Here is a 14052-nt window from a genome sequence, read left to right on the forward strand (position 1 = left end):
TCCTGCCTCTCACCTTCTTCTTTCCTTCAAGATGCCCACCTTCTCCCCACCAACCCCCAAAGCACACCAGAGCAGCAGAAGCACCTTTCAGCCAGCCGGGTGTGTGTTGAAATGGCTAGTGTTCTACTCGGCCCATCGTCTGGAAAGTGAGCGAATGAGAAGCACAGAAAATATTCCTGAAGTTGTTTTTAGCTTCATCGGTGACTCCCAGGTTTCCCGTGTGTGTGTAGGGGGTGTGTGTGTAGGGTGTGTGTGTGTGTGTGTAGGGTGTGTGTGTGTGGGGGGGGCGCTTGGTGATCTGTGCTCCACAACACATGCAGCAGCGGTGCTCGGATGGGGACAGTCTGGGTCTAGATGCCTTTTCTGCCACTCAGTGATGTGTTAACCTCAGGCAGGTTCCCAGGTGACCTGGGCTCCCATCTCGATCTGTGCATGTGGAGGGGGGAGAGGGCACATAGGAATAGTCCAAATTCCTAGTTCCTTTTCTGCAATTTCAAAATCCAAAAAGCGCTTGGAAAACATGCAATCGGGACCCACCTGCCAGCTCTGTGCATTTTTACTAGCAGGTACCTGGCTGATGGCCGGAGTCCTTGTTCACACGGACATCTACGGACCCACCCGGCTCACAGACGGCAAGGGCTCTTGCTCCCTCCTACCTCAGCCACAGCAATGCCTTTGAGCCACACTAACCCTGCATCGTGCATTTCATGAGCCACAGAGCCCCGGGAATGGCAGGAATAAAACACAGGTTCTCCGGCGGTCAGTGACCCTGCTGTTAGCTACCCAGGTCTTGCACTGTTTTCCCTCCTCAAATAACAGCTGTCCTTTGACCAGCACAATCGACCTCTGCTGTGCAAATGCCAGAAGGGAAAGAGGAGTTTTACTGTCTCACCATCCATAAGACCACTCTTTTTCATGAGTTTGGTGCCAAAAGTCCTGTCTGAACTGATGTGAAGTCACCTAGGGCTGTTTGTCCTGCGTCACGGGACTATTCATACATTTTGATTAAGAAACACTGATCTGTTGTTGATGGGCATGGCCTTAGACCTCGCTGGAGATGATATGTAATAGAAGGCTATAGCAGCTGAATTACTAAAATCCCCCAGGTCCTGAATTCTGAAGCCTCATTCCGTGTACATTTTTGAGCACTGGATGCATGTTGGCTGCTGTTGTTAATTTCTGGCTGGATCCTGACCTCCACTGGAGGCCCTTGGCCAGAGGCCAGCTCTGTCTTCGCTAAAGAAGTGTTGAAGAAAGAAGCATTTGCCCCTCATTGAGGCTGTTCTCCCCTCCACCAGCAGTGAAGATGAATCGGATGGGAATTAGCTTTCTCACCTGCTGGCTTTCCTTTGTTTAGTGCCCCCCCTGCACCTGCACCTGCAGACCTCCTTCCTCACGCTACAGACTCCCACGCTCCGTCACTCCTGAGCACCCACCATGTCTGTGGGTGGCCTGTTAGATACACGCTCAGGCATTGTCCCGGCAAAGGGTCTGAGCACGGAGCCTCCCTGGCTCAGCGTGCTTACACAGGGCCCACTGGCAGATTCACTGGGGGTCAGTCTTGGAATGGACGTCAGACTCAGGCATCATGACTGGGGGCGGGGGGAAGTCAAGCATCGTGAGTAGGGGTCAGAGTCCCCACCCTACCACCTTGTCCTCTGGCTCTGTATTGAGTAATTGCTATGCACAGGGCTCATTGACTGAGAGGTTATTTCTGACCCTACCCAGTTGGCTTGCTCAGTCTCCATCTGCAGAAGATTCCCATAGCTGTTTTTTTGTTTTTTTGTTTTTTTCTTTTGAGACGGGGTCTCACTCTGTCACCCAAGCTGGAGTGCAGTGGCGCTATCTCAGCTCACTGCAACCTCCAGCTCCCTGGTTCAAGCGATCATCCTGCCTCAGCCTCTGGAGTAGCTGGGACTACAGGCGCGTGCCACCATGCCAGGCTGATTTTTGTGTTTTTTAGTAGAGACAGGGTTTCGCCATGTTGGCCAGGCTGGGCTTGAACTCCTGACCTCAAGTGATCCACCCGCCTTAGGCTCCCAAAGTGCTGAGATTACATGTGTGAGCCACAGCTCCCGGCCCCCTAGTGGCTGTTTTTGATACTTATTTTAAAGTGAGCCCCTAACTGTAACCATGATGTTCAGGGTGAAATAACTTCAGTTCTCCTATAAATCAATGACTACTCTGTGTTTTAAGAGTGGGTGGAAGGTTCATGCTGAACAGTTTAGAGAAGAGCTTCGTGTTCTTCTGCATGGTCCCGACTTCACCCGATGCAGGAGGCACTGGGAGAACAATCAACGTACGCTGGCAGTCGGGGTGATGACGTGGTCACATTGATGTGTTGTCAGCGGCGACAGTTTGACAGTTTGGGTAGTGCTATAAAATGTGACCAGAGGGATGGTGTCGTGTACAAGAAAAGTACCACAGTCAGATGCACGTTCCTCTTCTAGGCATTGAGGTCTTGAAGGAGGAGCCTCACAACTTGCAGTTTTCAACAAAATAAATCTGTCCCATGACCAAATAATTTTTGGAAAATGAGGCAGGCACGGCAGGTTGCCTTAGACCTGTCAGGCTTCCTGCAATCCCCTGGGGGCGCTGTTGGGCACTGTTAGAAAACGCACATTCCTGAACCCCACCCTCCACCCACCCAATCAGTATCTCGGGGACTGAGGGCGGGTGTGTGGGGCGTGTGTGTTTTACAAGCTCCGTTAGAGAGTCTTACAGCAAGGTTTGAGAAGCAAAGCCACCGTCGAAGCCTTAATTAACTCAAAGCCTCCAACCAGAAAAGCCCGAGGAAAACCCGAGATCTTTAACGACGGCAGCCTGCGCCAGCCTTGAGACACTTCCTCGTCAACGTCTCCCATCGATAAGCTGCCGTATTTGAAGCAGCGGGAGAGGAGCTTCGGGGCTGTTTAACACACCAAGCCTGAAATTCAAGAGTTTTCCTGTGATTGACTGTAGCTCATCTTGGAAAAATAAGTATCTATCACTTGCTGAAGGTTGTCAGAATGTAATGCTCTTTAAAACCGTAACATTTTAAATCTGCCAGCCCCAGCATGCATCCTGCTCAAGGCTTTTGCTTCTCGTGGAGGAGTCTTTTTTCCCTTCTGTTCTGTGGCTTTGAGGTGACATCATCATGAGAAGGATTGTAATGAGGTTCTAATATTCATTTTATAAAACGGGTACTGGCTGGGCGCGGTGGCTCACACCTGTAATCCCAGCACTTTGGGAGACCAATGAAGGTGGATCACTTGAGGCCAGGAGTTCAAGACCAGCCTAGCCAACATGGCAAAACCCTGTCTCTACTGAAAAAACAAAAATTAGTCGGGCGTGGTGGCACAAGCCTGTAATCCCAGCTGCTTCGGAGGCTGAGGCAGGTGAATCGCTTGACCCCGGGAGGCAGAGTTTGCAGTGAGCCGAGATCGCGCCGCTGCACTCCAGCCTGGGTGACAGAGAGAGACTCCATCTCAAAAGCAAAACAAGAAAACAAAATGGCCACCACTTCTTTTCCTCTGGATCTTGGTGAAACCTCAGGGGGATGGAGCAGGTCAAAAGGATTCAATGAGAAATGCTCCACCAGCAGCTCCAGACTCCTCAGAAAGGAAGAAGCTCTGAGGACGGTCATCTACTAATTGAGTAATTACTCTCTAAAGACAAAACCATGCTCTTTTGCATTATTATTATTATTATTTAACATCACAAGTGCATTACCTGAGCCAGCGTTGGCACACCTGTGGCCCTGGACCTACATCTGGTCTGCACATGTGTTTTGTTTACTTTGCTGTATTCTTAAAATATTGAATTACCTGTTGATATTTAACATGGAACACTTTTACATAAATATCCAGAATTTAGACCTCTCTTGGAAAAGAAAAGAAATGCGGCAACCAGCATAGGCCTGTATTTACCTTGTGGCTGTGTGCACCTCCCACTTCACCTGCTGGGCCCCGGAAGGCGTTTGCGTTTCCCACCGCTGATCAGGAACAGGTGAGGCTTGTTTTTAAACTCTCTTGAGAGATGGAATTTCTCTACTTGGTTTTGCTTTGAGTTTTTAGCGTCTGCCCTCTATAATGCCTTGTGAGTTCTTTTCTTTTTTCTTTTTTTTTTTTTTTTGAGACAGAGTTTCACTCTTGTCGCCCAGGCTGGGGTGCAATGAATGGCGCTATCTCAGCTCACTGCAACCTCTGCCTCTCAGGTTCAAGCGATCCTCCTACCTCAGCCTCCTGAGTAGCTGGGATTACAGGTGTGTGCCACCATGACTAGCTAATTTTTTTGTATTTTTGGTAGAGACAGGGTTTAACCATGTTGGCCAGGTTGGTCTGGAACTCCTGACCTCAGGTAATCTGCCCACTTCAGCCTCCCAAAGTGCTGGGTTTACAGGCATGAGCCCCCGCACCCGGCCTGTGAGTTATTTTCATAAATAATTTTCAAAAGTAGATCACTGCATAGCCAAGCAGAAGATCCTGAGTGGACACCCCCTCCTCCAGGGTTACAGCGTGTGTGTGTGGCTGTCAGCCAATCGGCTTTTCCGCAGCTCCTAGCTGAAACCTGTGTGAAACCTGCAGCACCTGGGCTGGAAGGATGCGCCTCAGGGACACTCAGGTCTGCAAGTCCTGCTGTGTAGCTCTCCAGTGCATTTGATAAGGTGGCCGGTGTCAGATTCCAGAGCCACGGCTGATGTCCGGCATGGCATGTCAGGGCGGGCACGGCTCTCCTCCTCCGTGTGAGTGTCTGGCCCTGCCTTCCTGTGTGCGGCATCGTCCTGAGGTCGGTGGGAATTGCTGCAGTGGATCCGGGCTCCCCATGCGACCTGGGTGGCCTCAGAGGCTGGAGGGGGCAGTCGTTCCTAGTGTTCTCTTCTTAGAAGGAGGAAACCACTTTTTCCAGAAGACACTGACTGCTGATCTCTCCCTCCCATCTTGTTACGGGAAAGGGGTCCCGATCCAGACCCCAAGAGAGGGTTCTTGGATCTGTCGCAAGGAAGAATTCAGGGTGAGTCCGTAAAGTGAAAGCGAGTTTATTAGGAAAGTGAGGGAGTAGAAGAATGGCTACTCCGTAGACAGAGCACCGTGAGGGCCGCTGTTTGCCCATTTTTATGGTATTTCTTGATGATATGCTAAACAAGGGGTGGATTATTCATGCCTCCCCTGTTTAGACCATATAGGGCAATTTCCTGACGTTGCCATAGCATTTGTAAACTGTCATGGGGCTGGCGGGAGTGTAGCAGTGAGGACAACCGGAGGTCATGCTCATCGTCCTCTTGGTTTTGGTGGGTTTCCGCTGGCTGCTTTACTGCAAACTGTTTCATCAGCAAGGTCTCTGTGACCTGTGTCTTGTGCCGACCTCCTATCTCATCCTGTGACTTAGAATGCCTTAGCCTCCTGGGAATGCAGCCCAGCAGGTCTCAGCCTCAGTTTACCCAGCTTCTATTCAAGATGGAGTTCCTCTGGTTCAAACGCCTCTGACAGTCTCAGTGGCCAGACTTGGGTCAAACGTTGGCAGGGGAGAACAGGGTAACAGTGTTCATTCTCTACTGCATGTAACAAATCACCACAAACTCAGCAGCTTGAAGCCACGCCTGCCTGCCGTCTGGCAGTTTCTGCTGGTCCAGGCTCTGGGCACAGCCCAGGTGGGTCCTCGGCTTGGGGCCTCATGTCCCACCAGTCCCTCTGGGTGGCTGGGCCACATTCTCATCTAGGGCACGGCTGGTGGCGGGGTTCAGTTTCTTGTGGCTGTGGGACTAAGGCCATTGTTCTCTCGCTGGTTGTTGGCCAGGGGCCGCCCGCAGCTCTTAGAAGCTGCCAGGACAGATGCCCCTGGATGTGTGATGGGGCTACATCTCAATAAACCCACTGGAAGCTGAAAATGCACTTAACAGCCTGGGCAACACAGTGAAACCCCGTCTCCAGAAAAAATACAAAAATTAGCCAGATAAGGGGCATGTGCCTATATTTCCAGCTACTTGGGAGGCTGAGGTGAGAGGATCTCTTGAGCCCAGGAGGCTGAGGCTGCAGTGAGCTGTGGTTGCACCACTCTACTCCCGCCTGGGTAACACTGCGAGACTCTGTCTCAAAAAAAAAAAGATGAGAAAATGCACTTAATACACCAACCTCCGGAGCATCCCGGCTTAGCCCAGCCCACCTCATCAGTGCTCAGAACACTTACACTAACGTGTAGTTGGGCTGTCATCCAACACAAAGACTGTATTACAGTACGGTTTTGCATATCTCATATAATTTATCAACTACTGTACTGAGAGTAAAAATAGAATGGTTGTATGGGTGCCTGAAGTACAGTTTCTACCAAATGCATCTCACTCTCACACCATTGGAAAACTGAAAAACCTTAAGCTGAACCATCATAAGTCGGGACTGTGGTTTCTTGCCCCACGGCCTGGCAACATGGGGTGTCCCCTGCTCTGCTGAGATGAAGTCCTGTGTGACACCACCCTGTCGAGGGAGCCACATCCCGGGACCTTTGCCATATTCTGTTGGTTGGAGGCAAGTCTACCCACACTCACGTCACAGGCGGGGGTGGCTGGGGTCAGCCCAGGGTGTATCTGCGACCCCACAACAGGCTCGGACAAATCAGGACCAACTTTTGGAAGTGGAGACAGGGTCTTCTTCCCAGACCATGTTGTAAAGGGGTAGAACTTCAAACATTCACGGTTCTCTTGTTGAAGAGGAGGAGCTGAGTGCCTGGCAAGAGTGTCAGTTATACATCACTGTGTAACTAAGAATCCCAAAAGTCAGTGCCTTACAACTACCGCCATTTGATTTGTTTGCAGTTTTCCGAGTCTGCAGTTTGAGCTGGATTCGCGGGGTGGTGCTTCTGCTGATTTGGGGAGTGGCCTGGGGCCACTGGTCCAGCAAGAGTCTTCTGGCGGCTGGCCTGGAGCTGGATGTTCCGAGACAGCCTCACTCATGGTGCTGGTCACTGCTCAGTGTCCCTGTTCACGTGGCCTCCCTTCCCCCAGGAGACTAGCCCAGGCTTTGCTTTACCTAGTGGTCTCCAGGGCCGGGGCGCATGGAAGCTATAAGGGCTTTTGAAGCTTTGCGTGGAAGGCAGATGGCATCACTTCCGATATATCCTGTCAGTCAAAGCAAATTACCCGAACAAGTCAGATTCATCGGGGGCGGGGTGGGGAATAGACCACACCCACTCAACGGGGACAGTGGCAGTGTCATATCGCAAAGAGATGTGCATACAGGGATAGAGGGTGTGGCCATCTTTGCAAACCATCTTCGCTGGTAAGCAAACGACAGTCTGTGTCCACATGGATTTCTCACGTCTACAGGCGCATGTGCAGCAGATTCCCACTGCAGCCACACAGGAGCTTTTAGTCCAGAAGAAAAGAATCCCAGAGCCTCAGGAGTGACTTAGGATTCAAGAGAGATTTTTGCTTTTGCTAATGGTTTTCCTTTCCTTTCTTTCTGCCACTCATCCAGGGTTTTAAGCCAGCAGCCAAGACGTTGCTTACTCATAACCCCCCTCTCTCTTGCTTTATTTAAGTCTATGTTTTTTCGTTCACTTTTCCATGCGGAGAGAAAAGAAGAGTGTGTTTTATCACAACCTGTTCCTAGAAACTCTGTCGTTGAGGATTTGGTTGTAAAAGGGCCATGCATTCTGTAGGAATAGTAAGCAGAGCGGGGAAGGAGGGGGTTGGGTTTCCACCAAAGTCTCCACGTCAGATAAATCAAAGATATGACCAGCATCATAAAATAATATACCCAGCTATAAGCATCTCAAATGATTTTAATAAGAATGTTGTTCTACCCTGAAACGGGAATAAGCATATTATATTTTTATTATAAAACGACCACCAATTTACTATGAAGTATAAACATAATCTATAAACATATAATTCTACTGTACGATAAATATTGCTATTTATATTGCCAGCTATAAAAGGCATTCAACATTTAATTAACAATAATTTTGAGAATATGTTTATGTGCCTTTTAAACAGCAAAAGCACTGTATGTTGATCTTAGGCGTTGCTGCCTTCTTGGAATTTACATGGGCTGTGGGGGAATAACCATGGTAATGAGAGCTAAGTATGTGCCGGGCTTTGCTCAAAATTCTTTGTTTGCAGTAACTCATTTGCTATCCTCTCAACACCCTAGGAAAGAGGTATGTGATTACCCCTGATTGACAGTTGAGGAGCTGAGGCTCGGGGAGGGTAAGAAATTGACCCACTGCCGCTCACGTGAAGGGTAGGGTGTGGATTTAAACCCACGCCTCCTGTGTCAAGAACTCTGCTGTTGACTTACACGCGCGCATGGAGAGTAATGACTGGTCCCCTCCTCTCCCTGAATACCCTTTAACAGTGAAAATACTTCTAATTTTTTTCCAATCCTGAAGGGCTTTGATATTAAAACCAGGTCAGCAGGAGCACTCTTTCATTGCCTCACCAAGGGTCTGCAAGCCTTCTTCCGTAATGAGCATAAACGGAAACACAGCCCAAAGCTGAGCCGCAGAAGGAAAGGCCAGAAAAGCAAAGGGCTGATAAATCCCCCTCCCTCCCTTCTTCGTGCTGGGAGCCCCTGGGACTTGGGGTAGGGCTGGGTTTACCGATTAAGTACCCATCACTCCTCTACAGATGGGAAATGTGGCACTCAGAGAGGCTCACTAGCTTGCCCAAGGCCACACAGCAAAGTGAGGTCGTTCAGAAGAATTTGAACCCAGATCTGGCTCTGAAGCACTAGTGCTTTCCACTACAGCAGATACCACCCGTATTGTGAAGACAGGCTTGGCTCTGCACCCAGAGAAGAGGACAGAACAACACAAAGGAAAAGAAATGGTCTGCTGGGGGTCATATTGTGTGGGGCTCAGACGCTGGGGTAACACCTAATTTCACATCTGAGGCTCCACTCATGAGAGGGAAGACATTGTGGATCTGAGAGTCCTTGGGAAGACAGCTGGTCTTGTTGATTGAGGGAAGGGAGTTGATGGCTCCAGTATTTTTCATGATGTTCATCCCAGCATATGTGTGCGTGTGTGTGCATGTGTGTGCATATGTGTGTGTGCATATGTGTGTGTGTGCATATATGTGTGTGCATGTATGTGTGCGTGTGTGTGTCTGTGCCTATAATTTCCTACTCAGTCTCAGTGTTTGCATTAACTCTCATCCCTCCTAAAAGTCACTCTCTCTAGGCCCAGGAGGCAGACAAGGGCAAGGCCAGCAGCCAGTGCAGACACAGGCTCTTGGGTGCATTTGCAAAATCTCCCTTCATCAGTGATTTATGTCTACTTCTCCTTCCTTTTTTGCAGGAGTTTGTTCATCTGGCAAAGAGACTGGTTAGTGATCCTGCATTAGAAAAGGAAATTGTAGTGAACGGAAGGGAATACGTGAGAATGTATCATTCATGGCAGGTGGAAAGAGACACCTACCAACAGCTCATCAGGAAGCTGGAAGGAAGCACTGAAGATTGAGGGCCCCGCCTCATCAGACACCTGCTCTCTGACACAGGGCTCTGGGTGGACACTCAGAGACAGAGTTCTGGGTCACGTGGGTCCAGTGCAGTTCAAACAAAACCAGCCTCAGCGGAATCCTAGAAAATGTTAGTTGTGAGTCCCCAGAGCCACTGCATTCATCCCATATCCTTCTGTGCGTTCAGATGCTCTCCCAGGCGTGTTCACCAGCCAGTCCTGATGGAGGTGCATGAGTGACTGGGTTGACTGGGACAGGGAAAGGGGAACTGGTTTTCAGGGAATTTGGGAGAGCATTTGATTACCTGCCTTAGGGCTTTGGTGTGGACAATAGAGGCTTATTTTCAAGCAGTCATGGTTCAGACTCCCCCCGCCTGCCTTCTGACCAACCTCTCCCCATCATTGCCAGTTTGAAAGGCAAAAGCAAAACAGACGTGTCAGCTGAGCCGAGTCCTAGCAGGATTTTTGTTGTGATCTCAGGACTCTGACAGGCACGTGGGTGACCCGAGGCTTCTCTGAACACTAGAAAGCGCTGTGAGTGAGCTCACGCCCGGCACATCTCACTTTTCAATGGTGGAATTGAAAGTTGTGCTTTTTAGAGAAGTGGCCAGGCTGCTCGTAGGCCCCGCCCACCTCTTGGCTGAATTTGAGTGGAAAACCAGGAAGGAACAAGCGCCACGTCACGCATAGCCTGCAAAACACCCGCGTGACCCTGAGATGGAGGCCTGGGGCTTTGGGTCCGGGGTGGGCTCTTCCCCTTCCCACATCAGGGACCCGGGGATGGATGTCGGAAGGGTCACCAGCCTCCAGCCCTTGGCAGGATGGAGCTCGGGTCTGCAGGGCTTTGCAGCCACACAGTGAGGTCAGTCCGGGGCCAGCCGCGCCATCATGGTAATGGTGGCCTCGCCCCATCCATGTCATCCATGGCACATGAGGACGTGCAGTCTTCCTTGTCCTCTGCTAGTGGAATTTGCCTGGGAGAACCTCCACTGAATGCCGAAATTGTTGCATGCCCGTGGCTTCCTTACGACAATGGGGAACGCGGTGTTTCCCACCTCTTGTGGGTAGAAAGCAGTCTGCTTCGAGGAGGCGAGAAGGCAAAGCCAGGGCAGGGCGTTGCTGTGGGAAGCGTTCGGTGAAAGCGGGTTTCGACGCCTAGGAGGGCCGAGGGAGAAGATGCCACCAGCACTGTCCTTGCTTCAAGTTTTAGGATGTGTGAACTTTCTGCTTTCATGTTTTCAACCATCATTTTTTTAATGGCACAACCTACATCTTGTTTTTAAAAGAAGTGGCCTCAAATTAAACTCCTTAAACTCTGATGCCCTGGGGATGAGAACAACTAGCTTGGATCTCGTGCCGTGTAATTCAATGTTTCATTCCGCTGCCTCCATCATGTAATAGAATCGCTTTCCAGAAAGGCAGTTAACTGGAAACAGCCGAGGCTCCCAGCCCTGAGAGGACTGCTCAACAATGCCCCCCATCGCCGCCCCCCGCCAACCCCCCGCACCCCTTGTGTTTTCCCTCTGAGGGGCCCAAGGGTTATGGCTTTCATGTCTAGGTGTGGGGACAGAGGAGGGAGAGGCAGATCCTGGGCCCGGAGAGGACGGCCTGGTCTGAATCTGGAGTAATTAATGCCACCCAAAGAAAACGCCCTGCCAGGTCCAGTGTTGTCTTAGATCTGATGATGCTGCTATTTACAAAACACTGATCGTCCGAAAGCTTGAATCTGTTCCTCCTCGAATGACCCTGTAGATGCCTGACCTCCACCGTACCTCCACATCACTATTTATGTCTTCGTAGGAAAATGTGCACATGCCTCATGCACTATGGGGGAAGGGCGTGTTTTTAAATTAATAAAGTGTGTCACCATTAGCCATACGAAAATAGCCTCTCTTTCTTCCCACGATGAGCAGTGTTCTGCAAGGAGCAGGCCCCTTCCCCACCCGCCAGGCCCCGCGTCTTCAAAGGAAGTACAGACACTCAAGCATCTAGTTAAGAGGAGGTTAAAATGCAGCCACTATTTTAATACCCAAGTATAGATGTAAAACCAGGGCTTTTCCATGAGGGTTCTACAGGTGTTAGTTTCATACTTGGTTCACTTTATGTTTAAACATTTATTTATTTTTATTATTATTTTTGAGACAGAGTCTCGCTCTGTCACCCAGGCCGGAGTGCAGTGGTGCGATCTCAGCTCACTGCAGTCTCTGCTTCCTGGGTTCAAGTGATTCTCCTGCCTCAGCCTCCTGAGTAGTTGGGATTACAGGCGCCTGCCACCACACATGGCCTCAACATTTATTTATTTTTATTTGTATATAGTATTTGTATTTTTATTTGTATTTTTAGTAGAGATGGAGTTTCACCATGTTGGCCAGGCTGGTCTCGAACTCCTGACCTCAAGTGGTCCACCCGCCTTGGCCTCCCAAAATGCTGAGATTACATGTGTGAGCCACCACGCCCAGCCTAAACATGTATTTATTTTTATTTGTATATATTCATGGGGCACACATGTAGTTGTGCTCTGTTGATATATTGCACGGCGGTGAGGTCAGGGTCTTCGGGGCATCTATCACTGGGCAGTGCACATCGTGCCCACCAAGCAACCTTCATCCTCTCCTCCTCCCTCTGAGCCCTCGAAGGCCCAGCATTCCACACTCTGCATCCACGTGTACACATTATTTAGCTCCCACTTACAAGGCAAAATTTGCAATATTTGTCTTTCTGTTTCTAAGTTGTATCACTGAATATAATAATGACCTCCACTTCCATCCATGTTGCTGTAAAAGACATGATTTCATTCCTTTTCATGGCAGAATAGTATTCATTGTGTGTATATATTCCACATTTTTTGGCAGGGGAGGACAGAGTTTTGCTCTTGTTGCCCATGTTGGAGTGCAATGGCACAATCTCGGCTCACCTCAATCTCTGCCTCCCGGCTTCAAGCGATTCTCCTGCCTCAGCCTCCCAAGGAGCTGGGACTACAGGCACATGCCACCATGCCTGGCTAATTTTGTATTTTTAGTAGAGATGGGGTTTCTCCATGTTGGCCAGGATGGTCTTGAACTCCCGACCTCAGGTGATCCACCCACCTCGACCTCCCAAAGTGTTGGGATTACAGGCGTGAGCCACCGCGCCTGGCCCCCACATTTTCTTTATCGAGTCCTCCATTGATGGACACTTAGGTTGATTCTGGATCTTTGCTATTGTGAATAGTGCTGCAATAAACATATGAGCACAGGTGTCTTTTGGGTATAATGATTTCTTTTCCTTTGGGTAAAATGTTCAGACATTTTGTGTGTAGTTTTTAGTTTGCTGACGTACAGGTTTGAATGACTCAAAAATACATTTCAGGATAAAATTGAGATACTATAACCTTTACATATTGAGGGAAATACTTTCAATAAAAATAACACTAAGCCAGGTGCGGTGGCTCACGCTTGTAATCCCAGCACTTTGGGAGGCCGAGGCAGGCGGATCACTTGAGGCCAGGAGTTCAAGACCAGCCTAGCCAACATGGTTCAAAACGCTATCTCTACTAAAAACACAAAAATTAGCCAGGCATGGAGGCACATACCTGTAATACCAGCTACTAGGGAGGCTGAGGAAGGAGAATTGCTTGAACCTGGGAGGCAGAGATTGCAGTGAGCCAAGATCATGCCACATCACTCCAGCCTGGGTGACAGAGCAAGACTGCCTCAAACAAAAACAAAAACAAAACACAAACTATATATACATATGTGTGTATGTATATATAAATACACATGTATATATACACATATGTATTTGTATGTATACATATATACACACTATATATACACACAATATAAGATGCATATATGTATATATACACACATATATAGATATATACACATATACATGTGCGTATATAGAGATATATACACATACATGTGCGTATATAGAGATATATACACATATACATGTGCGTATATAGAGATATATACACATATACATGTGCATATATGTAGATGTGTGTATATACATGTGCGTATATATAGTGTGTATATACATGTGTGTATATATAGATGTGTGTATATACGTGTGTATATTACACGTGTGTGTATATGTACATGTGTGTATATTACACGTGTGTGTATATTAGATATATATATACACATGTGTATATATATAGCTCTAATAACTTAGTGTCGTGTAGCAGAGAGGCATTGCTGACACTCGGCTGAAGGTCCGAGTGATGAATTGAGGCTTACAGCTTCTCCTTAAATACCAGTCTTCAGCCCTTTCCCACACTCTCACAGTAAAGCAGCAAGACAGAGTACCTTTTCCACCTTCAAAGGTTCATCGTGCATCTTAAAGTTTAAAAAACCAGACTGCATAGGCTCCCTTTGTCAATGGGATTACACGGGCACAGCCAGACCCCTTGCCAGCCCCGCAGATCTGGAAAATGTGGTGAAGACTGCACTCCCTGTGTACGGTTAAGGATGGAATTTTGAAAACATTTGAGCTCGCAGCAGGTGTCTTGGTGTTAATTGCCTTCCTCTTTTGGCCTCTGCAGTAGTACTTTGCATGGAGCTACAGGACCCCTTCCCTTGAAGGGTCCCTGGTGGTTGAACTTGCCTTCTTTAGCATTTATCTGGAGCTTCT

The 14052-nt window shown here is 48.8% G+C and overlaps 1 protein-coding gene across 11 annotated transcripts in view; it reads left to right on the forward strand.

Annotated features, from left to right (window-relative positions):
• GLT1D1 (glycosyltransferase 1 domain containing 1) overlaps window positions 1–14052 on the forward strand; it is a 247177-nt gene that overhangs the window by 147793 nt on the left and 85332 nt on the right. For 5 of the 11 annotated variants that reach the window (XM_034934842.3, XM_034934840.4, XM_034934841.4 and 2 more), the window contains one exon: window positions 9274–11304. The exons of the other annotated variants lie outside the window; for them this stretch is intronic. In XM_034934842.3, the coding sequence (XP_034790733.2) occupies window positions 9274–9435 (162 nt within the window). In that variant the 3' untranslated portion in view covers window positions 9436–11304. Of the gene's footprint in view, window positions 1–9273; window positions 11305–14052 lie in introns of those variants that run through there. 11 annotated transcript variants of the gene reach the window in all.

The sequence above is a fragment of the Pan paniscus genome, chromosome 10 (assembly GCF_029289425.2).
Source record: "Pan paniscus chromosome 10, NHGRI_mPanPan1-v2.0_pri, whole genome shotgun sequence".
Classification (NCBI taxonomy): domain Eukaryota; kingdom Metazoa; phylum Chordata; class Mammalia; order Primates; family Hominidae; genus Pan; species Pan paniscus.